Source organism: Lithobates pipiens, unplaced genomic scaffold (assembly GCF_037356315.1).
Source record: "Lithobates pipiens isolate NorthernLeopardFrog02 unplaced genomic scaffold, aLitPip1_a1.2 Scaffold_19, whole genome shotgun sequence".
In the NCBI taxonomy this organism is placed as follows: domain Eukaryota; kingdom Metazoa; phylum Chordata; class Amphibia; order Anura; family Ranidae; genus Lithobates; species Lithobates pipiens.
The window spans coordinates 423,277,004-423,303,075 of NW_027507764.1; the positions used below are offsets into that span (position 1 = coordinate 423,277,004).

At 40.5% G+C, this 26,072-nt stretch overlaps 1 protein-coding gene across 6 annotated transcripts in view; it reads right to left on the reverse strand.

Annotated features, from left to right (window-relative positions):
- Positions 1-26,072, reverse strand: part of ZNF521 (zinc finger protein 521) — a 420,518-nt gene that overhangs the window by 29,003 nt on the left and 365,443 nt on the right. For all 6 annotated transcript variants that reach the window (XM_077492591.1, XM_077492590.1, XM_077492589.1 and 3 more), the window contains one exon: positions 21,116-21,231. In XM_077492591.1, the coding sequence (XP_077348717.1) occupies positions 21,116-21,231 (116 nt within the window). The remainder of the gene's footprint in view (positions 1-21,115; positions 21,232-26,072) is intronic.

Genomic DNA, 26,072 nt, shown 5'->3' on the forward strand with positions numbered 1-26,072 from the left:
AAACAGTGTGGTGTATCATGACACAAACAAGCAAGGGAAAAAAAAAACATTTATCCTGCTCTTCCTCTGACAGTTTCTCATAAAATATCTGCAGTCCATCTATCTTTTAGTACTTCAGGCTCCTCTGGAGAGCAGAAAATAGTAGTTTAAAGCTCACTTCAGTGCCAGTCTGCAGGAGATTGCTTTCCACAGGACTCCTGCTGATGGAGGCCTAGGGGAAGAGGCCTAGGAGTTATTCAATCAGCTCAAGACTCTGGGGCGGCTGGGGGTCCTTTGAGGGCTGATTATAAAGCTGCCCTCCTGTTGCCTGCCTCAGAACAGAACAAAATGAGCAGCCTCTTGCTGAGCAGATTCTGTGAGAAGGAATTTCACCTGTCATAGAGTTTGTCAGAATTTCAGGATTTATCTTTGTGCAAAATTAATAAAACACCAGCCTGGATTTCAGTCTAACTACTCGGCTGTGTCATCTTACGGTGATCTTTCACCTAAAAAGTGCGGGGGAACCAAGATAAAGTCATCTTTGCCCTACTTAAGCTGGGAACTTCTGTAGCATTGCCAGTAGCATAGCAAAAAAAAAAAAAAAAAAGGACTTGGAAGGTGAATAATTATGAAGAATCTGATTTTTTTTTTTTTTTAGAATTTACAATCTTCCTTACGACATACATGCAGGGGTTATTTAAATGCTTTACCTCAGGGCATACAGGCCAAGTCATACTATTATACAAACTTTAAAAATTCATATCATGTCTTATTTATAAGCACAATTGATACATACAGGGCAGACATTAAAGTATTTAGGATACCCTTTAGTTGTGAAGTGGTAGAAAGGGGATCTTAAAAACAATGGACATTTTTTTTTTTTGATAGACAGGGATTCCTAAATGATCATCATGCTCATATGACAAGGTGTATAATGATATAAGTGAACCAGCAAAACTAAATTTTACAGATTGCTGTGAACATTTTAAATCTCCAAGACAGCTCTTTCAAGCTACAGGATGGTAAAGACAACAATTTGCGACTTAATTATTTTTTTATATTGGTTGACTAGCTAGACTTGTGTCTTTTTTCAACCTATGTGACTGAGTCCATCCCACCTCTAGGTCAAAAAGGATTGCTATCCTTCTAAGGTGGGGGATCTTGCTTGCTTTGGGGCAGAAGGTGTGGTAGATGTACTTAATGAAGTCTGTGGGAAAAAAGAAAGTTCTCACTCTACCTCATCTTTTCTGTATCCTTTTGTTCTTTGCCTTGTTTAACTCTCCTACATCTCCCTGAAATGTTCTTGTGGTCAGATTTTGTTGAGGCTTGGCCAACTATTATTCGATCAGAGCCAACAATAATAGCTCTTCTGAAATGTGAGTGCCTTTTAATTCTATCCTAGTCCTACCATCTGTGTTAAAGTTATAAGAGTTTCTCTACAAGGGAACCCAAGGTAGAATTTCAGAAATAATGCTTCCTATTCCCTGTTTAAATGGTCTTGTCTACTAAGCCTTCTCCTCTGCATTACTGATTGCCCCTATTCCCTTTGCAAAGCACTGCTTCCAGGCTTAGATAGCAGCAATAAACAATACATGTAAAATTCCAGTGCTACTGTACCCTTTGCCCCTTGTTGTCCGGTAGTCCCCGCTTCCTACCATTTATTATAGGCCAGCAGTAAGCGAACACAGGGAGATAGACTACAAACTTGTATTGAGTGAAGAGGATGCCCAATACAATGCCTTGAAAAAGTATTAGTAAACGTGTAATTTGCACATTTTGTCATGTTACAACCAAAAACTCAAATGTATTTTATTTGGATTTTATGACTAACACATTGTGGCACATAATTGTGAAGTGGAAGGTAAATGATTTTCAAAATGTTTTACAAACAAAGATAAAGAAATCTAAAAAGTGTGGTGTGCATTTGTATTCAGACCCCTTTATTATGGTACCCCTAATTAAAATCTAGTGGAACCAATTGCTTTCAGAACTCACCTACTTAGTAAATAGAGTCCACCTGTGTGTAATTTAATCTCATCATAAATACAGCCAGCCATTCTGTGAAGCCCTCAGAGGTTTGTTAGAGAACCCTAGTGAACAAACAGCATCATAAAGGTCACACACCAGCCAGGGATAAAGTTGTGGAGAGGTTTAAAGCAGGGTTAGGTTATAAAAAAAAATCTGAAGCTTTGAACATCTCACTGAGAACTGTTCAATCCTTCAAACCCGAAAATGGAATGAGTACGGCACAACTTCAAACATACCAAGTTATGACTGTCTACTTAAATGGACAGGCCAGACAAGGGAAGCATTAACCAAAGAAACAGTCAAGAGGCTCATGGTAACTCTGCAGGAGCTGCGGAGATTCACAGCTTAGTTGGGAGAATCTGTCCACAGGACAACAATTAGTCATGCACTCCACAAATCGGGCCTTTATAGAAGAGTGGCAAGAAGAAAGTCATTGTTAAAAGAAAGCCATAAGTCATCACGTTTGCAGTTTGTGGGAAGCCATGTGGGGGACACAGCAAACATGTGGAAGAAGGTGCCCTGGTCAGAGGAGACCAAAATTTAACTTTTTGGGCCTGAAAGCAAAACGCTATGTGTGGTATAAAACTAACAATGCACATTACCTCAAACACACCATCCCCACCGTGAAACATGGTGGTGGCAGCATCATGTTGTGGGGATGCTTTTCTTCAGCAGGGACAGGGAAGCTGGTCAGAGTTGATGAGAAGATGGAAGGAGCCAAATACAGGACAATCTTAAAAGAAAGAGTTAGAGTCTGCAAAAGACTTGAGACTGGGGCAGAGGCTCATCTTTCAGCAGGACAATGACCCTAAACATATAGCCAGAGCTACAGTGGTATGTTTTAGATCAAAACATAGTCATGCGTTAGAATGGCCCAGTCAAAGTCCAGACCTAAACCCAATTGAGAATCTGTGGCAAGACTTGAAAATTACTGTTTACAGATGCTCTCCATCCAATCTGACAGAGCTTGAGCTATTTTGCAAAGAAAAACGGGCAAAAAAAAAAAAATCACTCTAGATGTGCAAAGCTGGTAGACACATCCAAAAAGATTTGCAGCTGTAATTGCAGTGAAAAGTGGTTCTACAAAGTATTGCTGAACACAAATGCATGCCACACTTTTCACATGTTTATTTTCCTTCCACTTCACCATTACGTGCCACTGTATTGGTCTACCATATAAAATCACAACAAAAACATTTATGATTTTGGTTGTAACATGACAAAATGTGAAAAATGTCAAGGGGTATGAATACTTTTTCAAGGCACTGTATACAGACTAAACTCTCAGCAAGCAGTGCCATGTAATACCTACAGCAAGCAGTGCCATAAAATATGGCAGCACCCATGGTAGAGAGCATGCGAGAATGAGACACAATAAAGGGAGACCCCTGAAAGCTTGCTTAGGGCATTGGGGTGAGCTTATGTTGGCTATAACAATGTCCCAACATGTTGAGACTGGCAAATGAAAATGGATGGCAATTTATTTCATAGCAAAGGTTTTTTTTCTTTTTTTTTTACATTTTAGAAACCAATAGTATTTCAATAAAGAATCATCAAAACACTGTACTTCAAAATATATATTAAACCATAATCAAGAATCTGCTAAAGTTGATGTTCACCTGGTGGGGCACAAAGCTAGCACAGGAAGAAAAGTAGGAAAACGCTATGCTAACAGATATGTTCCTGGGTAAGAGAGGGGTGTAGAACTGCCCAAATTTCAGCTCACACTTACAAATACGCACTACAATGTATTGTTTGTTCTTATTTATAGGAATTTAAAGTCATCAATTTAAAAGTTAAAGAGTCATCAAGCTGTAAGGGTGTTGTACAATCTTTAAAAAATAAAAACGACATAATTTATTAGCTATAATTAGCAAAATACAAAACGGCAACCTATATAGTGTGCGTCAGTAGTAGATGGTTATCCACAGAGATCCATGTACAGGTTGCATGGATTGGTCATTCCTAATTTTCCATCAGGTACTAGTTTAAAAGTCCTCAAGACCATATAAGGGGCTGTTGGCGAGGGTTGTGAATAGTGGGGGTGCTCACCCAGCATGAAAAGAGTGCTCTTTATTGAGGGAGAGATCCACGGACTGCATATTTCCATCTTCATTGTGGGAAGGATGGACTATATGGATCATCTGTTGTAATGGTGTTCTGGAGGAGGGTATAGACTAAGTGGATACTATTCTCAAATATATGGGATTTCCTTTTGGTCTGTCTATAGGGGATTATAGGTTGCCGTTTTGTATTTTGCTAATTAAAGCTAATAAATTATGTAGTTTTTACTCTTTAGGGTGTGTTGATTATCATTTCTTTGTTATTTTTGTTGCTTTGGATTTATTACTACTACTATTGATTACACCCCACAAAATATACTCGGTGAGTGATACTTATTTAATAGAGGTGGGATTCCCATATGGTCTCATTTTTAGTTGTACAATCTGGCAAAAGAAAGTTTTGATACAAAACAAAAGTATGTTCAAGAAAGAAAGAGGTGTACACGAGTAAATTATGTGATGATCCGAAAGTTACCAATGAATTTTGATCCAAGACTGAACCTGTCCAAAACTAAAGATAACGAATTAAAGACCATATACAAAAAAGATTTTCCACTATCCAACCTGTTACAGCTCATGATCTGGTGAGTGTGCATTCAATTAAGGTGGTGGCTCTCTGTGTTTTTGCTACACTACAAGGATCTGCTGGATGGTGGAAGATCATTTTTATCTGAATATATATAGATTGAATAGATAATGATTGAACATTTGCACATTGAACAATGGGGTTTATTTACTAAAGGCAAATCCACTGTTTGCTACAAGCGCACTTGGAAGCAGATCGGAGAGGGACATGCAAGGAAAATAAACAAAACTTTTGCTTGCACATGATTGGATGATAAAATCCGCAGAGCTTCCCTTCATAGCAGTTCTTCCCCTCATATCTACAGTGATTGCACTTCCAAGTGCATTTGTAGTGCACAGTGGATTTGCCTTTAGTAAATCAACTCCAATGTTTACTTATTTGGAGTTGTTTTTGTATGTTTTTGTTCTACTCACTGGCACTGCATTATTTTACGATATTGTACATTTTTTAGATTTGGGTATATCAAATTTTGTTTGCCAGCAGCCACACGTTATCACAACAAATTCATTACAAAACGCTTCTAAAGACCATGAATGTCCGCTCAGACAAGTCTGTACAGTCTAGTTCAGTAGTTATGCCCTAAACTGCAACTTTACTTTAGGATGTGGGCTAAAGAAACTGGGTAATCTATGATTTAAAACACACAGGAATAAGGAGACAAACAGCAAATTATTATGGGTTCAGCAATAATCCTTATTTTCACTATACAAATGTTCAGTGCTGAAAATGTAAAGCAGCTATCCTAGAATTATTATATGCAATGTTTAAAGATAACACTGGAAAGAGAAATGACTACGGATGAGTGTTAACATTAGCAAGTGTTAAAATGAATTTAAATTCATAGACACCCCTTGATAAAATTTAATTCCCTCTAACACCTAGGAGGATAACACATTTCCATACAGAAATAGCACCCAGCAGCGTCAGTGAATGCACAGAGACCAGGAGGCAGAGGATCAGGGTGCTGTCAGCAGGTCCCTGCAGAAATGCATTAACTCCACAGAAAGAGATAAGCAATTCCCAATGGTACATTCATGAATTATAACTGAGCGCATGACAGCAAGGTCTGAGTGCTTATCTTACTAATGCTTCACTAACATGATTCTCTATTGCAAATGAAAAACAAATATATTAAATCCAAAGGGCAGACAAGAAGATATGTTCTATGTCATATTTGGAAACACAAAAAAAAAGAAATTGCTAGAAAGATTAAAATGCAGTTATGTATTCGGATACATGTGTTCATTTCAACATAAAGCAAGATCTCGGGAATACAGTAAATACAATAGTTGACACATATGAATTCAATTCTAGTAAAGGTTTTCTCTCTCTTTTATCTATATCCATGATCTAGTTTGGAAAACAACTATCTAAATGGTCTTTTTATGTATGATACTATTCACGTGTCACTTTGACACATCACATAACACTTTCATCACTATTCTAATAAAACAAGGTGTTCACTGCCTATAAGAAGAGCCATAGAAATTATTCCTTTATGCCATATGGCCAACTTTACACCCAGACCTGGTTTATAGCCCACATTTGGCCTAAATATAGAGCCATGTATCCAACGTGCATGCAGCCTACGAACTTGCTAGTCCTCATTAGTGCAGTTCAGCAAGATCTGTTAACCTCACTAAAGACCAACTTGCACAAATTAAAGTATCTAAACATAAGATACATAGTAATCTGAGGAAGAGGAGGTTCTCACCGAAATGCGTTTTGTTCATCCTGGTGGTAAGGAAAAGCTTAGTAAAGTACACTCAACTGTCTCCATCCGGTCTGACAAGGAGTGGCATATCTGTGCTTACTACACCATACCACACTTGTCAAACCAAAATTTGCTGATTCACTGGCTGTAGACCAGTCTGACTGCTTTCTGCTCCTGCACCATTTGTGAGTGCATTTTTACATCACCCAATAAATTGTTTCTAATTACTACACTATCAGAACTGTCTTTGCGCTGTTCTAAGTTCATGCACTATTTTTTTTTTTCTTTAAACAGTGAATACAAGCACTAAAACATGCCCTTTTAGGCACATCCTGCAATCACCTGCACTCAAATTGTGAATTAGGTGGAAGTTCACCCTAAAAGTAAAATCTCTAAATGGTATCCACAATCTAAGACCAACTGATCTAGCCCTGTAAAGAAGAAATTGCTATACATATCTTTTCTGAAGCCCATTTGGTCTGGTCTCCTGCGGCGGAAGCTCTGCAGAAGAGACAGCTGACAATGAAAATGCCTGGGAAGCGACATCACCCATAGAGTTACTATGGGGCTTCTGTTGTCAGCTGCCTCCTGTGCACATGCCTCCACAGAGAAGCTGCTTCTTACAGCTCAGCGTGGGATCAGACTGGAGCGGATTCAGAAAAGGTATGTATAGCTATTTCTTCTTTACACGGCTAGATAGGTTAGTCTTAGATTGTGGCTGCAAGTAGGTTTAGAGTTTTTAGTACTAGGGTGAACTTCTACTTTAAGCTTTACAGTGTGTTCTCCATCTAAGTGGGACTGTCGCCTAAAGGAGAGCAGTGTCCTTACTAGTGTGGCGATCCTATCAGTGGAATGGTGAATTGGTCTATGTATTTATAAACTGTAGTGGAGAAAATGGTGGTTTCAGTGTCTGGCCATGTATTCTGCACAATAGGGCAAATCATACTTTTGTTTTCTGAACTGGGTATTTAGCAGGTTTGCTGGCGTTCAGACTTAACCATTTTCTATTTGAATTATTATGTACACAGCATGTTGATTTGAGCGTGTAGACATTTTTAGTTAATCATACATATTAGTACTATCCAGCGATCCTAGATCCCCTATCATGGACCATTGCCTATAACAAAGCTAACCTAAAAGAGAACACTTACAGCTATTTTTTACAATTCTTCCTTCAAGATGTAGCGAATCACCATGCTGATTTAATCACTTCAATACTGGGCACTTTTACCCCCTTCCTGCCCAGGCCAATTTTCAGCGTTCTCACACTTTGAATGACAATTGTGTGGTCATACAACACTGCACCCAAACGCCATTTTTATAATTTTGTTCACACAAATAGAGATTTATTTTGGTGCCATTTAATCACCACTGGGTTTATTCTTTGCTAAATAAAAAAAATTGAAGAAAGGACAGTACAGATACCCCCTAAATGAACCCTTTTTGGAAAGTAGACAGTCCAAGGTATTAAGTTAGAGGCATGGCGAGTTTGAAGACGTAATTTTTTGTTATAAGCTTTTAGAAAATTAAGAAACTACAGTGTGGTGGTGAACACTGACTGGTTACCATACAAAAAAAAAATGTATTATATTTTTTTCTTTTTTATGATTTTAACGCATTTTGACAAGCACAATATAATGTTACCATAGTAACATTGTAAAAGTCTGGGGAAGTGATCAGAATTTTTTTTCTTTTACACATTATGTTTGCATATATCAATAAATTTCATTGCTGTATGCAAGCATTTTACTGAATGAAATTGGTTTATTCAGTTTGTTTTGTTGTAATTCGCTATGGTTGGCCAGAGCTAATCACATGGTAGAGATGGGCTGTGATTGGCCAAATCCGTACCATTTGATCACACTGACCAATCACAGCTAGCAACACAATTGTATACAATGGATGGCTTGAAAGGAAGCCGTCCATTGTTTACAACTGTCATGTGACCTGATGTGATTGGTTACAGCAGTCACATGGTACTGGCAGCAGGCCGGTAAAGCAATCAGCCATTGGCTGTGTCCGTTAAATGCAGCAAGTGACATATCACGCCGCACGTGACCCCGCACAGGAGGTTCCTGCCAGCATCATCTTGTTATAGGCTGTGCAGGAACCGGTTAAGCATATGTCAGCCCCACTCCTGAAATGGACATGCATATTACAGATGAGTGACACATCTATTAAGTGAACAGGAAGTTTAATAGCTTTAGAACTCCAACCTAAACAATTTGTCAGAAGTAACAGCTCCAATATTTGTACACTATAGATGACAGAGAACAACAATAGTTACAATTTCAAATATGTTTATTGATAAGAATGTTCAAAAAACAAGCCATCGCATATCAGGGGCTCTGAAAGACCCAACGAGCAAAAGTATTTCAGGGGTTCTGAAGGATCCCCTTCAACAACGGCCTTCAGAACTCCCAAGTGAATTTACTTTTTTGGTCCTTCTGATCTGTAAATATACCTGGACTATAGCAGAAAAATATGGCTGTGGAATTATTTTTGATGGTATAGCTTTAGAGCTGTCATAAGTATCTACTGATTAGCAATAACTGATCTGAAACAAGCATGTGTGTTTTGTTTTTTTGTCTTTAAGTCAGAGTACTTGATGTATTAATGCTTATTTAGGGATAGTGATTTGCTAAGTGTAAAAAGAAGGAATTTTAAAAATGGCTTGTATTTTAATTTTTTGATCAGCAGTGAGCTGCCTCACTGGACTGTGGACAGGACCATGCTTTCTCATGTCAGATCCTCCAGAATTCAGAACACTGATCTTATCTCAAAATCTAACGCCTAAGAGGTTCAAAGCAGTAAAAGGCAACAGAGACTTCGATCTCACTCTGCAGATATACAGCTATAAGGCTGGATGCACAGTAGTGTGTAGACACACTTGCATACCAGGAAGTCCACTACTATTTTTTAGAAGGAATTCAAGACAAAGGGTATGCACATTGGGAGTTCAGTTCCACTTTGATAAGAGACTCGACAATTGGGATTCAGTTTCTGATCCAGGTATTTTTCTATCCCGATTCGTTACTTTTAAAACACACAATTCTGTGCAATGGCTCAATAAAGTTTATTGAAAATCTGATATCTTATGTAATGCAATTCAGCGCAATCATGTAAACACTTACTTGCTTTATTGTCATGTGCAAAAGTATTACTTGTATTAAGAGAACCCATAAGGCTGGCACACAACAAATGTAAAACCTTTAAAGCCCAGAAAACAGTTGCAGTTGGCAACTCTGCAATAAAAGGCAAAAGCTAGTCTTTATTCGATAATGTCATCCTTTCATGGATAGATACTTTTTAAAGAAAATTTAAATGTTTTATACCCCAGGAGAGGCCAAGTCTTGCCCACCGCACAATCCTGGTAATGGCAGTGCAGTTTGTTTCTTTGGAGTCGTTTAAAATTACACGGTTTTAAAGGATTATTTTACCCTGCCTATTCAGAGGAAGCTTAAGACCTCCGTTTTATTTTCTTCTTCTAAATGAAGACACCGCAAGCATTGCTTTTAAGCACAATTCATCTTCTCTGCAACATTTCAGCCTTTTCGAGGCAGCTCAGCGCCCTCCTCCTTTCTCTGGCTTGCTTCCTCCTAAACTCTGGAGCCCTACTAGGTGTAGCTTCAGGGCAGAAAGGATGTAACATGCTGTGCCTAGCTGCAAATACTACAATAAAAGATAGCGCTGTGGATTCCTTGTACGCTCAGGTTGACGACTCAACTGCCTGATTGAGCAAACTCAATCAAGGGAAGACAATCGATATTTCTCTAGCTACACACAGCGGTTGACAGTTTCATTTGGATGTCCAAATTATCCAATGAACGTTCTACATCTGGATACTACTGAAATTATATATTTTCTGATGAATGATGAAAAAATGCTTTTTATTTCTAAGCCTTTTGCCACTCTCGATAAGGATTTCCAACACCAGCAGCCACAACAGACAGAGAGAAAGCTTTGTGGTGTTCAGACAAGCCAGGAAATGCACAATTCAGCATGCGGAGGACAACAGGGGAATAGCATCCTCAGAAATCCTGAGATAGTGATAAGCAGCTGCATTGCAGGTGCACAAAAATGAGATGACTTTCATTTGCAGGCATTTAAATATTACCCCAGGACAGTTTCTTCTTTTGCCATCAGTTATACTACATTCTTACAACATTAATCTATTAATAGTAAACAGCACCGCTGTTCCTGCATTTCATGGATCTATGCCCAATGAATAAACTTAAGCAGGCATGACAAGAATTCCATCTTGCCTCATTGACCAGGCATCAGCTATCTATATAAAATGATTTATTTCTGTTCTGTCTGTATAAAAATGTTATCATTTATACGACTACACCTAAACTGTACATGTAAAATGCAGAGATATATGGACCATGGTATTTTTACATTTTCTGGGTCTTGTTTCTCTTAGAGAGAGGTAAAGGAAGACTAATGCTAGAAATATGCAGGCTGCCAGTGCCCCCCTTCTGAGCATGCTAATTTTCTGGCTGAAGGATGATACAGGAAGGGACGAGAAAAGGGGTCTGAGGGTGAAGTATTCACGCAAATGGAAGTATAGAATGCCCGCAAGTATAGATGCCTATTAGCAGGCTTGCTTAGGGAGGCACTATACACCACTCCAGCGATGTGGTGTCCCAGGGCTCTGAGCTGCACGTATAGAAGACAGGCAGGTAAGAAAGAAAGGGTTTGCCATTTTTAAAAAAAAGTTCCACTTTAAGAGATATCCTGCTAATGGGTTTAATGACCTGGGCCTGTGTCCCATCAGAGATGCTGTGACCACAATGTTGTCTTGCAATTTATCACAACTGATTTGGTGCCTGGAGTTGACCATTTAATCTGATGACTGTGTCACTGATTTATGAATCTTGGAAAACAAGGGTGGCAGTTCAGTATAGCTCCCCATCTTCCCAAGTTTGGGGTTTATCAGACCTCATTGTCACAAGGCGCTCCATTAGACGGGAGCTAGGGAGTAAACTTTACAGAGGTGCCTTGGCACAACAATGTGGCTTTACGTGCCATTTGCAAAAACCTGGTTTAAAAAGCAAACTAAGCTTAAAGCAGTTTGGACTGTTTTCTGTATAGCTGTTAAGTGTGCCGCGGAACTTTTTGTAGTGCATTCTTCTGCAAACTGCCCTGACTGTGCAAACTTTACTTATACTAGGTATAAACTGATAGGAGGAGTTGTCATTTTTTTACATTTTAAATCCCCACTTTACAGAAAGCAAAAAAGAGTTCCATTTTAAAATTCAAAACTGGGTAAGTGGGCTGTGGTTACTTGGTCTTTCAGAAAGATAGTTTTTGATCAGTACTTGTGATTTATTTTGACATACTACTATACTGCACACAGCTATGCTATTTAACCAAAATAACCAGAATTTGGCTCAATATGGCCAAGAAGTAGACCTTATAATATATACTGTATTAGACAGGCTCAACTGGTAGTAAACCTGGTAGTAAAACAAACAAGTGCAGGTCTGCCCTGCATTTGAATTTAGAAGGCAGTAATTAAAAAGTTCAACAGCAAGCACATAGCATAAAAAAATAAAAATCTGCTTGTACAAGCCACAAAATAATTTCATATCTCATCTGTCCCCGACTGCTCCAGGACCAAGAATGCATATTAGGTAGAACCTAAGGATCCGAGTTTGATGAAGTTTGTTTTCTCCATATTAGCCATAAACACTAAGAGACATGATACACGGCATCCACAATGCTGCCAGTATGTGCCTCACAATATCCAAAACAAAAATAAATTTGGCGGGACGGAATGGGAAAGTGTTAGAACCCACATCAGGTTTCTAATGCAATTTTGGACTCCGTTAGATAAAAAACTAGAGAAGACGTGAGAGAACTTTTGCAACATGGACACTGACCGCAATAAAAAGCCTTCCCCTATTCTACAAAAAAAAATTTTGGACTCCGTTAGATAAAAAAATAGAGAAGACGTCAGAGAACTTTTGCAACATGGACACTGACCGTTGCATTAGGGCAGCCTATTCTTTTGAATGGGCTGCCAATGCAGCACAGCAGACTAAAAAAGGTACATGCGTCATTTTTAGCAGCCAACCGCAAGTTAGTATGTAGCCGTACATTGCACTGCAATGCATATTCATCAGCAATGTGCACTGGGGTGCCATTCAAAAAGAATATCACCTAATTGCACACATGCATATAGTGTGCCTTGCTGTGGAACGTGCAATACTGCAACTCAGTAGTGTGAATGGGCTCTAAAATTAATTCAATTATTTCTAACTGCATTTCTAAGTATTGTATTCAGATTAGGCGGTTCCCCTGTGGCTAAATGAATAAAAAAAAAACGAATAGTCCCCTTAAAGAGGCTAAAAACGCAATATGCTAGGCTTGACTGAATCTGGTAGAATAAGCTGTGACTTGTACACCTGCTTTACATACGTAAGATTTGTGTCTCTTGTCTAGAGAAAGCTAGCACAGTTGGCTCTGTGCTTAGAAACTGCACTAATCTGTATACAAGGCTCCATAATGTGATCTAAATTGAAATCTCTATAAAAACTGGAGCGGGTGGAGTGAAAACAGTTTGTATAGGCTCTAAATCTGAATCCTGAGTCTCAACATTTTAAGTAAATTTGGGATCACTGGATTTTCTGCTCTTAGTGTCAGTTTGCTTTACAATATATCGGTTTTATCCCAGTTACCATATACTTTTATCATATATTTATTCATAGTACACAACAGGGCAACTTAAAATAGTGCAATAAGCAGTCTACAAACTGCAGGTTTTTAATAATACATGTGAATTATGCCATGTCTTCTATCCAAGCCAGCATATGTAGCTCTAGTCTCCTTTTCACATTGTTAGCTATTTCAGAACCCAAAAGTAAAGATTTTTTTCCCCCATTTTCTGTACCCCATTAGGGAGATTTATCTTCACTTTCTGTTCTGATGCCAAAACAGGAAATCCCTGCAAATTAAAGTAATACTAACATCTCAGGTTTTTTATTTAAAAATAACATGTTATACTCACCTGCACTGTGCAGTGGTTTTGCACAGAGCAGCCCAGATCCTACTCTTTTTGGGTCCCTCTTCGGTGCTCCTGGCCCCTCCCTCCCATTGAGTTCCCTCACAGCAAGCAGCTTACTATGGGGGGCACCCGAGCTGAGCTGCAGACATGGAGCTGTGGCCTGGCCCTGCATCCTTTCTCTGCTCATTAGATGACTGACTTTGACAGCAGTGGGTGCCAATGGCTGCTGTCTCAGCCAATGAGGAGGGGAGGCCCGGGCAGCCAAGACAGATGGGTTTCAGAGGGGCTGCTGCACACAGAAGGCTTTTTATCCTAATGCATAGAATACTTTAGGCTAAAAGACCTTCGGCCTTTACAATCACTTTAAGGGAATCCCTTTGGGCCTCCAAGGTTACCAGAACTAGCGTCCCCATTGGAAGATTTTCTATTACTTTTTCAGGGACAACCCAAAATTTGGGATTTTATTATTTTTTTTTTTTTTTTAACAGGTAAGTTTTTATTTATCACCATTAAATGAATTATACAAACATTAGTACAATACAACCGTGCATCGTACAACACAACATAACACAGTGTTCAGTATCCAGTCGGTTAATCAAACTTTACAAATCAGCTGATAAGGGTCAGTAGGTAAATGGGAGGAAAGATGGTGAAAGGAAAAGTGAAGGGGAGGAAGAAGTGGGGGGGGGGGGAAGAGGGGGGAAGAGTCCAGAGGCCAAGCCTCCAGATACAGCTCATAGAATAGACAAACCACATCAATTCCGCATTCCACTCATAGGACTCGGTAATAGTCAATTAGATACAAGAGAACGTCCCAGATCCTACAACCATCCATCCCACGGTTGACCCGACTACACTCCCACCCAAGGTCCCCAAATCTTGTCAAATTTAGACGGGCACTTCCGACTCATGTAAGTCAACTTATATAGTGAAAGAGCGGAGTCAATCAACCCTTTCCATTGAGAAATCCCAGGGGGGTCCGCCTTCTTCCAGTTAAGAAGAATAGTCTTCCTGGCATAAAATGCCGCATAAAATACAAACAGTTGCCTATGCGTGCCCACCACCACTCTATCACACACCCCCAACAGCAGGACCACAGGGTCCATCCCCACCGAGAGGCCCCCCACCGAATTCAGAACCCCCACCACCTCCCTCCAGAAGGTCCGAATAACCGGACATTCCCACACTACATGCATAAATGTCCCCACCTCCACACCACATTTCGGACATCTATCGGAGCTTAGTGGGTATATTCTCGAAAGTGGGATTTTATTTTACTTTCACTTTAAACTATAATGGTAAACAGGACAATTACAGTGGATCACCCTAACAGGAGGCACAGACAGCAACCCAATAGGTGTTCTACTTCATCTCCACTCTGTTGAATACTGAAAAACGTTCTAAGTTTCAATGGAAAAAAAGTTTCATAAATACTTATCTTACCTGTGTAGCACCCTTTAGTGTACATTTTAGTAAATGTATGCTGACTCACGGTAATTATGAGAGTCTGGGTAATTGCTGTGGGGTCAGCTTAAGGCCAGGGTGGAAAGCCCTGCAGACCAGGCCTCTATCACCCCCCCCTGGTCCTGGAGGTCCATGGAAACTTCTAGAAACTAGTGGGAGGAGGCAAGGATGCAGGGTTTGAATATAGATGGCAGTTTTGACTAATCCCTAGGCAAGAGGCCTGGCAAGGTGGTAAGAAAGGGCCCATAAATATTGAAGAGCCTGGCCAGTAGGGGGTTGTCGAGTGGAAGATGGAGTGTTGAGGCTGGAGTTGTGAGGCCTGTAAGGGGACCCCGGGGGGCCCTGCCTCCAGGCTGGAGCTGATGAGAGAGAGGAAAAGAAGCTATAGAGGGATCTCCAGTAACCTACCATCTCATCCAGGAGACACCCTGCTGAGCTAGCAAAGATCTGTCCAGGGCGAGGCATGAACATAAGTTTATCCAAGCAACAGGATTCAAGGGACCGAGTAACCCTACTTGATCACCCCAGGGCCAATAAGGGAGAAGGATGCCAGATGCAATATTTAGTATGCTTACCTAAATCCCTTGCTCTGGGGCATTTATCAAGACAGCCAGGTGGGCTGGTATTTTCTGCTGAAGGGACAGAGTTCCTACATATGGTTGAGGCCTTGCTAGTTTCCATAAAGGGGACACAGTGCTCCTACATATGGTTTGGGACTTTGGCTATTTCTAATAAGGGGACATAAAGCTCCTGCCAGAAGAGATCTGCTACTGATCAATTAGGTTGAAGTTTTGAAAGGATGGGAGCACCATACCAGTTTATACAGAATATTTAAAAGATTTTTATATTGTAACAGCCAATGTGTTTCAGGGGCTTTTTACTCCCATTCATCATGGCTAAAAACGAATCAATAAATTGGGGAGATTTCCCTTTACTTCCTGTCCCATAGCCAAAACAGAAAGTGTGAGGAAATCCCTGGTTGTTAAGAGGGTCACCAGAAGTAGTGTCCCCAATGGAAGATTTCCCCCTCCATTTCTATTCTGGCAACCTACATTTTGGGGTTTTCTTTCACCATTAGTGATAACAGTAAACTGGACAAATAGAGAGGGTGATTCTCCCCAACAGGGGCATAGATCACAATAAAAGATGGACAGGTGTTCTAATCCCTCTCTACTCTATCCAAAACTAAAACAAAAGGATTTCTTTTTGTCATACTTTATGAAAAGCATAATTTCTATTTTTTGTTAAAGTTGTTTCTAATGGCAACTTTTTTTGTAACTGAAATAAACAAAAGAAATGAAAAAAAACCCCAAAAAACTGATTATAGCATAGACCTGGTCCTTTGTTTCTTCTTTGGTAGTCCCCAGTGAGCACTGTCGTCCTCCTGTGAGTGCCCCTATAGCAAACTGTGCACAATGGGGCACCCATGTGGGCGCACTCCCAACTGGGCTGTGTGCGTCCACAGACACACTGTGCAGCTCAGCCATGCCCCTCACTCCCTCCTCACAGGATTTGACCGACAGCAGCAGAAGCCTATAACCCCCGTTGCTCTTAGTGTAGCTTGGGAACCCAGGAAGAGGGCACAGCCACACACACACTCCTAGATTGTAAGCTCTAACGATCAGGGCCCTCCTGTATTGAATTGAATTGTAACTGTACTGTCTGTCCTCATGTAGTAAAGCGCTGCGCAAACTGTAAGGATGAGCCCAATGTTCGAGTCGAACGTAAGTTCAACTCGAACATCGGGTTTTCACCTGTTCGCTAAATAGCGAACAATTTGGGGTGTTCAGGGGAAAATTTGAAAGCACCCTTTAAAAGTCTATGGAAGAAATAAAAAGTGATAATTTTAAAGGCTTATATGCTTGGCATTGTCATAAAAAGTGTTTGGAGACCTGGGTCCTGCCCCAGGGGACATGTATCAATGCAAAAAAAAAAAAGTTTTTTCGGGAGCAGTGATTTTAAAGTGGTGTTGCCACCAAAAAAATAAAACTACTTAAAATTCTTTAAAAAAATCAAAAAAAAATAATTGGCAAAAAAAAATTTTTTTACTCACCTCTAAATACCGGTTGCTAGGGGGTCCCTCGTAGTCTGCCTTCTTCATTGCCCGGGCTGGTGACATCACTTCCCCTCGCGCCGCACATTCACCTGGGACCTGTCATGTGTCCCAGGTGACTGTACGGCGTATCACGGCGCCCTGCGGAGCGGGGCGGGGAGCGAGGGGGGGCTTCGTTCCCCCGCATCGCTGGACCCTGGGGCAGGTAAGTGTCCGATTATTAAAAGCCAGCAGCTGCAGTATTTGTAGCTGCTGACTTTTAATTTTTTTTTTTAGGGGGTACCCCACTTTAATAATGCTTAAAGTGAAACAATAAAAGTGAAATATTCTTTTAGATTTCGTACCTGGGGGGTGTCTATAGTATGCCTGTAAAGTAGCGCATTTTTCCCGTGTTTAGAACAGTCCCTGCACAAAATTACATTTCGAAAAGGAAAAAAATTAATTTAAAACTACTCGCAGGGAAGCCCTCATGCGTTAGAGGGGTCGGGGTCACCCGGGTATGTAAACGGATGGCCCCACCCCCTCTAACGCCACGGGGAAGCCATTGAGAAGTCCCCGTGCATCAGAGGGGACGGGGTCTCCCGGGTATGTCACCGTTTCACCCTGCCCTCAGTTATAAAAAAAAAACTGTCACCTCGCTGAAGCGTCATAAGGCATGTGCCTCCCATGGAGGCAGATCTTTTTTATTTATTTTTTTCCATTCCATCAGCTGAGTGAGAGAAGATGAATGGACTTTGTGGGGCATTTTTATTCTTTTCTTTTTTAATAAAGGATTTGATCCAAGTTGTGGCTTTTTTTTTTTAACATTGACACTTTTTTTGTAAAATAGTAGGGGTACACTATACCCGTTACCATTTCAAACAGCGGGGGCAGGATCTGGGGGTCCCCTTGCTAAAAGGGGCTTCCAGATTCCGTTAAACCCCCCGCCCACAGACCCCCACAGCCACTGGGGCAAGGGTTGTGGGGATGAGGCCATTGTCCCCATCAACATGGGGACAAGGTGCTTTGGGGGGCTACCCCAAAGCACCCTCCCCATGTTGAGGGCATGTGGCCAAGTATGGTTCAGGAGGAGGGTGCTCTCTCGTCCCCCCCCCCTCTTTTCCTGTGGCCTGCCAGGTTGCATGCACGGATAAGGGTCTGGTATGGATTTTTGGGGGGACCCCCACACCATTTTTTTTACATTTTGGCACAGGGTTCCCCTTAAAATCCATACCAGACCTGAGGGGCCAGGTATGGAATTTGGGGGTACCCCAACGCATTTTTTTTTTAAATGTTAGTTCAGGGTTCCCCTTAATATTCATACCAGACCCAAAGGGAATGGTATGTATTTTTTCCATGCCGTTTTTTTTTTTTATGACTTTTATCAGTATTGGCGAGACCCGACAATTCATCCTTTAGAAATGTCATTTTGTGCAGGGACAGTTCTAAACACGAGAAAAAGGTGCCACTTTACAGGCATACTATAGACATCCCCCAGGTACGAAATTTAAAGGAATATTTCACTTTTATTGTTTCACTTTAAGCATTATTAAAATTACTGCTCACGAAAAAACTGTCATTTTTAAAAAAAAAATTTGCATTGATACATGTCCCCTGGGGCAGGACACAGGTCCCCAAATTTTTTTTATGAAAATAACTTGCATATTAACCCTTAAAATTAGCACTCACATTCATGTCCCATAGACTTTGATGGTGTTCGCGCGTCCAAAGGAATTTTTTGCCTGTACGCATGTTCTGCTGCGAACCTAACCAGGGGAGTTCGGCTCATCCCTAGCAACTTTTGGCGCTATATAAATCCTGCATAATAATAATAATATTAATGTATACACACACACACATATATATATATATATATAGATAGATATATATATATATATATATATATATATATATATACACATACACACAAACACACTATTACCAAAAGTATTGGGACGCTGGCCTTTACACCCACACAAACTTTAATGGCATCCCAGTTTTAGTTTGTAGGGTTCAATATTGAGTTGGCCTATGCTTTGCAGCAATAACAGCTTCAACTCTTCTGGGAAGGCTGTCCAGAAGGTTTAGGAGTGTATCTTTGGGAATATTTGACCATTCTTCAAGCAGCGCATTCGTGAGGTTAGGCACTGATGTGGACAAGAAGGCCTGGCTCGCAGTCTGTGCTCTACTTTATCCCAAAGGTGTTCTTTCAGATCTATCACAGCATCCTGACCTCAATTCAATAAACTTTGGGATGAATTAGAGTGGAGGAGACTGTAAGACAGGCATTTTCATCTTCATCAATGCTTGACCTCACAATGGTCAAACATTCCCAAACAGTTCCATAGACACACTCCTAAACCTTGTGGACAACCTTCCCAGAAGAGTTGAAGCTGTTATAGCTGCAAAGGGTGGGCTAACTCAATATTGAACCCTACGGACTAAGACTGGGATGCAATTAAAGTTCATGTACGTGTAAAGGCAGGCGTCCCAATAATTTTGGTAATATATATATATATATATACACACACATACATACACACACACACATTCTGTATATATACATACACAGTTTTCTTCCCCCCAAAATAGTTTGAAAACCACTGAAATAATAAAAAGATCCAATCAAAATCAGTTACAAAGAAAATCTGAATGGTTAATTACTGCATTTTATGCATTGCTCGCTGCCTAATTAAATAAGCCTTAACAGGCTCAGGATAAGGACTAAAAAAAAAAATGCATGTAGCCCATAGCAACCTTTCAGATTATTCCTTTCACCTTGTGACCGGACAAAAAAATTACAGTCGGTGCCTACTTGGGAGATATGGGCAACAACAAAGATCTTTTCTTTTCAGTTTTCACATGAGGCCTTATGTGAAAAGATCCATTGTCCTAAAATTCTACTAACTTATACAGACTAATAAAATAGGAGAAAGGTACTGAAGGAAATAAACACTACACTGAACTACTGTAGTAGCTTTATTATTGTTCATGCCCTGCAGGAAAAACATAAAAAGGAAAAAATAGCTGTTTATTACAGATTGCGACACATTGGCTGATCAAATTCTCCACAAAACACTGTGAATGGCTATAAAGCTATCACTTCCACTCATCATATAGCTTTGTCCGCAGCAGTCTAAGCCACGGATAACCTCACGTTACCTCATAAAAGCACAGTATAAAACTATAGCACATGCTTTCCAAAGCATGAACAAATAAGTAGCGTACGGAAAGGCTTTCTGTTTTTGATAGGTAAAGAAGACTAAATGGCCCTTTCGTTTACCAGTCTCTACTTCTTGCCATTTGTTTTAATTTACCGATAACCTGTTACTCTGACACAGCAGCCATTGCTGTCAATCTTTTCATAGAGAAACTGTAGCCATTGCTGTCAACCATTTCATACAGAAACAGTTTTGTTGGCTATCCATGGAGATAGCTGAAGGCCATGAACATGGGACACCAGCATGATTTTGGCATGTTGGGGACAATGCAGATAGCTGAAGGCCACTAAACAACGCAAAACACAATGTTGGCGGCATAGTTGGAGCTATGAGTAATAGTCCATATTCCCATCCCACACATTCCTGGGAAGAATTCTAGGATAGTAGCACCCACCAGCTGGAGACTGGATCATGAAAGCCACAGTGAATACTGTAGATTTTCCAGCATACCATGGATCTTCAGTTCATGCATTTTTTAATAAAGCATGATCACATCACAAGCAAGAGAGGGCATATGAAGTTAGGAAGAGGGTGGGAGGGTTTGGGTTGCTGAGGAAATAGTATTGTTAACTGATATAATTTAGAATATTGTAACATTTATGTTGTGAAGAAAGTATTTTCACAATTGCTATTTTTTTATACTGTAATTTCTGTTATTGCTATGTTCTTGGTGTTAAATTATTATATAAATGAATAAAAAAAATTATTAAGTTAAAAAAAAAAAAAAAAAAAGAGAGGGCATATGCCTGATGAAGGGGTCCTGCGTGACTCCAAAACGTTGCACTCTTGTTTGTGATGTGATGTGATCATGCTTAATTAAAAAACGTTTGGACTGAAGATCTGTGGCGTACTGGCAATATATTCAATAATGGAGCTATTGATGCCTCCAAGCATGGCAAAAGAGCATGTTGTTAGTATAGGACATGTTTATCTTTTGTTGCATTTGAACAGTCTTATAAGAACTGATTGAAGTACACATCCGAGAATGGTGTGAACAACTTAGATTAAGAGATTACCTGCAGCTCGGTCTGAAAAAAGAATTTCTGTGGACATTGTGAGCAGTCATAGATCTTGTCCTCTTGTCCATGGGCTGAGAAAATATGCTGCTGCAACTTGTTGGCTTGAACAAATACTACAAAAAAAAAAAAGATAGAAACACTTAATGTACAACATACAAACTAACACTTACAACATATCAATTTCTAAAGCACTTCTAATGAACAATCCTGACTTGTGGCATGTTGCTTCTCATACCTACACATCTGAGTCTTCCGCGTTCATTATTTTCTATATTAGGCAGTCACAATCTTTCAATGCATATCTATTTGCCACTCAGCTGTAACTTGGATACTCTATCAGACATTTTAGACAAGATATTCTAAAGGTAAAAGCTACAGAAGAGAAGTCCAGATAAATGGTACAGTAAAAAAGAAGGCCTGGAGAAGTGAAAAGTGCTGAGCAGAGGGGAAGAAATGATTGCAGATAAATGTCTAAATATTAAATGCATATTGCAGGAGGAATAATCCAACCAGACTGTGCAAAAAAAAACATTGCTATTTTCTTGTTTCAATTAATATAATATTGTATTACGTGCTGCACTGTGATCATTAGAATGTCATTGACAATACACTTTAAAGAGGAACTTCACTCTCTTAACGAGCATTGACTTTTTTTAATCCTTATGCTGCTAGTATATCATATTTACGTTTTAAACTTTTTTTTTTTTTTTTACCTTTCTTTAATTGCTTCCTGGTTTCCATGCCTAGACAAATTATGTCATGCATCCCAGGAGTCTTCAGGAGGGGAGGAGGGGATTTCTCAACTAAGCACACCCTTCTGCCTGCATGTCTGAGCTAAGGGCAGATGGATTCCAGGAAGTAAATGCTACATGAATCTGCCATTACTCAAGATTGCTACTGCCAGAAATGCTATGGGGCGTTTTTGCATGTAATTTCTCAGCAAAAAAAAAAAAAAAAAGGATTGAAAAACATGAATGGCTGGGGGAGTTTGCTTTGAATAATACAAATGACTTGATTAGTGCTTTTGGTTTGTGGTGCTCAGATACAATGTAGCTCCACTTTAACCACTTCAGGACCGCCGTATTGCCATTGTACGTCAGCACAATGGCACAGGCAGGCATAATCACGTACATCTACGTGATTGCCTTCCAGCGGGTGGGGGGTCCGATCGGACCCCCTCCCGCTGGATACGGCGGTCCGATTCGGTCCAGGAGCGCTCCGTGATGAGGGGATGGCCGTTGGTTTTCGGCCACCCCCTCTGGATCGCTCCTGGCCAATGAGAAGCTTCCTCCCCTGTGTATTGTTTACACAGGAAGGAGGAAGTGATGTCATTCTCCTCGGGGCGGTCTTTTTGACCGGACTACGAGGAGAACAGTAAAAGTAAGTGTGCACCAACACTACACTGACATGTAGGTACACACAGGCACACAAACCCCCCCCGATCCCCCCCCGATCGCCCCCCGATCCCCCCCCGCCCCCCCTCCCCCCCCAGTCACAGTGTCACTGATTGCATTGATCATTTCTTTACTGATCAATGCATTCAGTGTCAGTTGTGACAGTAAAAACTGTCAGGACAGTTAGTGTTAGGTCCAGGGTAGCCCCCTATCACCCCCCAATAAAGATTTAACCCCCTGATTGCCCCTAGAGTTAACCCTTTCACCCCCTTTTGCCAGTGTCACTAAGCGATCATTTTTCTGATCGCTGCATGTGTCGCTAGTGTCGCTAGGTAGCTAGTTATTTTTTTAGGCTCACCGCCAGGTTTTTATATCGCTAGGTACCCCGATATACTACCCAATAATGTTTTTAACCCCCTGATTGCCGCTAGTTAACCCTTTCACCCCCTTTTGCCAGTGTCACTAAGCGATCGTTTTTCTGATCGCTGCATTAGTGTCGCTACAGTCGCTAGGTAGCTAGTTATTTTTTTAGGTTCACCGCCAGGTTTTTATAGCGCTAGGTACCCCGATATACTACCCAATAATGTTTTTAACCCCCTGATTGCCGCTAGTTAACCCTTTCACCCCCTTTTGCCAGTGTCACTAAGCGATCATTTTTCTGATCGCTGCATGTGTCGCTAGGTAGCTAGTTATTTTTTTAGGTTCACCGCCAGGTTTTTATATCGCTAGGTACCCCGATATACTACCCAATAATGTTTTTAACCCCCTGATTGCCGCTAGTTAACCCTTTCACCCCCTTTTGCCAGTGTCACTAAGCGATCGTTTTTCTGATCGCTGCATTAGTGTCGCTACAGTCGCTAGGTAGCTAGTTATTTTTTTAGGTTCACCGCCAGGTTTTTATAGCGCTAGGTACCCCGATATACTACCCAATAATGGTTTTAACCCCCTGATTTCCGCTAGTTAACCCTTTCACCCCCTTTTGCCAGTGTCACTAAGCGATCATTTTTCTGAACGCTGCATCAGTGTCGCTAGTGTCGCTAGGTAGCTAGTTATTTTTTTAGGTTCACCGCCAGGTTTTTATAGCGCTAGGTACCCCGATATACTACCCAATAATGGTTTTAACCCCCTGATTGCTGCTAGTTAACCCTTTCACCCCCTTTCACCAGCGATCACAGTATAAGTGTCACTGGTGACGCTGGTTAGCCAGTTAGTTATTTAGGTTCCCCGTCAGGTTTTTATATAGCGCCAGGGACCCCCATATACTACCTAATAAAAATTTGAACCACCTGATTGCCCCTAGTTAACCCTTTCACCACTGATCACCATATAAGTGTTACGGGTGACTCTGGTTAGTTTGTTTTTTATAGCATTTTATATTCAAATCCGGAAGGCAGTGCTTGGTTTTCGGGGTCCCGTACGTGGCTAGGCTCCCAAAAAGTCCCCCACATGTGGTATCCCCGTACTCGGGAGAAGCAGCAGAATTTATTTTGGGGTGTAATTTGACTTCTGCCCATAGCATGTGTGAGCAATATATCATTTAGTGACAACTTTGTGCAAAAAAAAAAAGTTTGTAATATTCCCGCAACTTTTGGCAAAATATAAAATATTCCATGGACTCAACATGCCTCTCAGTAAATAGCTTGGGGTGTCTACTTTCCAAAATGGGGTCATTTGGGGGGGTTTTGTGCTATTTTGGCATTTTATGGCCTTCGAAACTGTGATAGGTAGTGAGGAGTTAAATCAAAAATTTGCACCCTTAGAAATCCTGAAGGTGGTGATTGGTTTTCGGGGTGCCGTGCGCGACTAGACTCCCAAAAAGTCCCACACATGTGGTATCCCCGTACTCGGGAGAAGCAGCAGAATGTATTTTGGGGTGCAATTCCACATATAACCATGGCATGTGTGAGCAATATATCATTTAGTGACAACTTTTTGTAAAAAAATTTTTTTTTTTTTTTTTTTGTCGTTATTCAATCCCTTAGGACAAAAAAAATAAATATTCAATGGGCTCAACATACCCATCAGCAATTTCCTTGGGGTGTCTACTTTCCAAAATGGGGTCATTTGGGGGGGATTTGTACTGCCCTGCCATTTTAGCACCTCAAGAAATGAGATCGGCAGTCATAAATTAAAAGCTGTGTAAATTCCAGAAAATGTACTCTAGTTTGTAGACGCTATAACTTTTGCGCAAACCAAAAAATATTCGCTTATTGACATTTTTTTTACTAAAGACATGTGGCTGAATAAATTTTGCCCTCAATGTATGACTAAAATTTAGTTTATTCGATTTTTCTTATAACAAAAAGAAGAAAATATCTTTTTTTTTCAAAATTTTCGCTCTTTTTCCATTTATATCGCAAAAAAAAAAAATCGCAGAGGCAATCAAATACCATCAAAAGAAAGCTCTATTTGTGGGAAGAAAAGGACGCAAATTTCGTTTGGGTGCAATATTGCATGACCGCGCAATTACCAGTTAAAGCAGCGCAGTGCGAAATTGCAAAAAGACCTCTGGTCCTTAAGGTATTTATTGGTCCGAGGCTGAAGTGGTTAAAAAAAAAAAATGCTTTTTCCACTTCAGTGGATATAGTTTATTTTTTTTATTAGGGCTCACTCTTGTTACGATAGCAATGCTTCTTCCAGAGGAACATATGCCCACCATGCCAATGCTTATCTTATACCATAATACTGTAGGGAGGGTTCAAGGTAATGGAGCTTAAAGTGGCTATAAAGGTAAAATGTTTTTAACCTTGATATAATCTCTGCAGCAGGGAGCAGCAGTTTTCTCTCTCCTCACTGGACACAGAGGCAGGTTATTGGATCCTGCTGTTGTCAATTACAGCCTGTGAGGAGAGAGCAGGAGGCAGGACTGAGCCACGCTGTGTCTAAGGACACACACAGCACGTCTCAGGTTAGAGCCCACATGAGTGGCCCTATAGCAAGAGGCTTGCTATGGGGGCACTCGGCGGAGGGGGGGGGGCAGAAGGGCTGGTGGGGAACACCAAAAGAGAAAGATTAGGGCTTCTCTATGAAAAACCATTGCACAAAACAGGTAAGTGCAATATTAACCTGTGTGTGTCTGTACAAAGGCCAAATATTGCAGGGTATGTAAACATTTGACCAGGGCCATTTAGCTGAATTATGTTATTATGAGTTAAAAAGGAGCCACATGGTCATATTTTCAATAAGAATGCCAAAATGTTATGGTTTCTGACAGGGTATGCAAACTTTTGAACACAACTGTATATGCAGTATATATAAATATGTTAGTAGGTCATTTTATTGTATTTACTTATGTAGCAGGGAGCTGGCTATCTTACCTAGAGTATCAGAAGACACTCTGCAACATTTTTGCAATAAGCCCATTTCCCTGTCATCACATCCTGTCAGCAGTGTGATTACCACCAGGGAGCAAAGCATACAGGGAACTGTAGTCATAGGACTTAAGTTTCACATTCAGATTGAACTGTATGGAACTACAAGAGCCAGCATGCTCTGGAGAAAGGGAAACAATGACTCCATCTTGTTTGCCTGAGGGAATTCAGTTACGAGGCAGGAGAAAA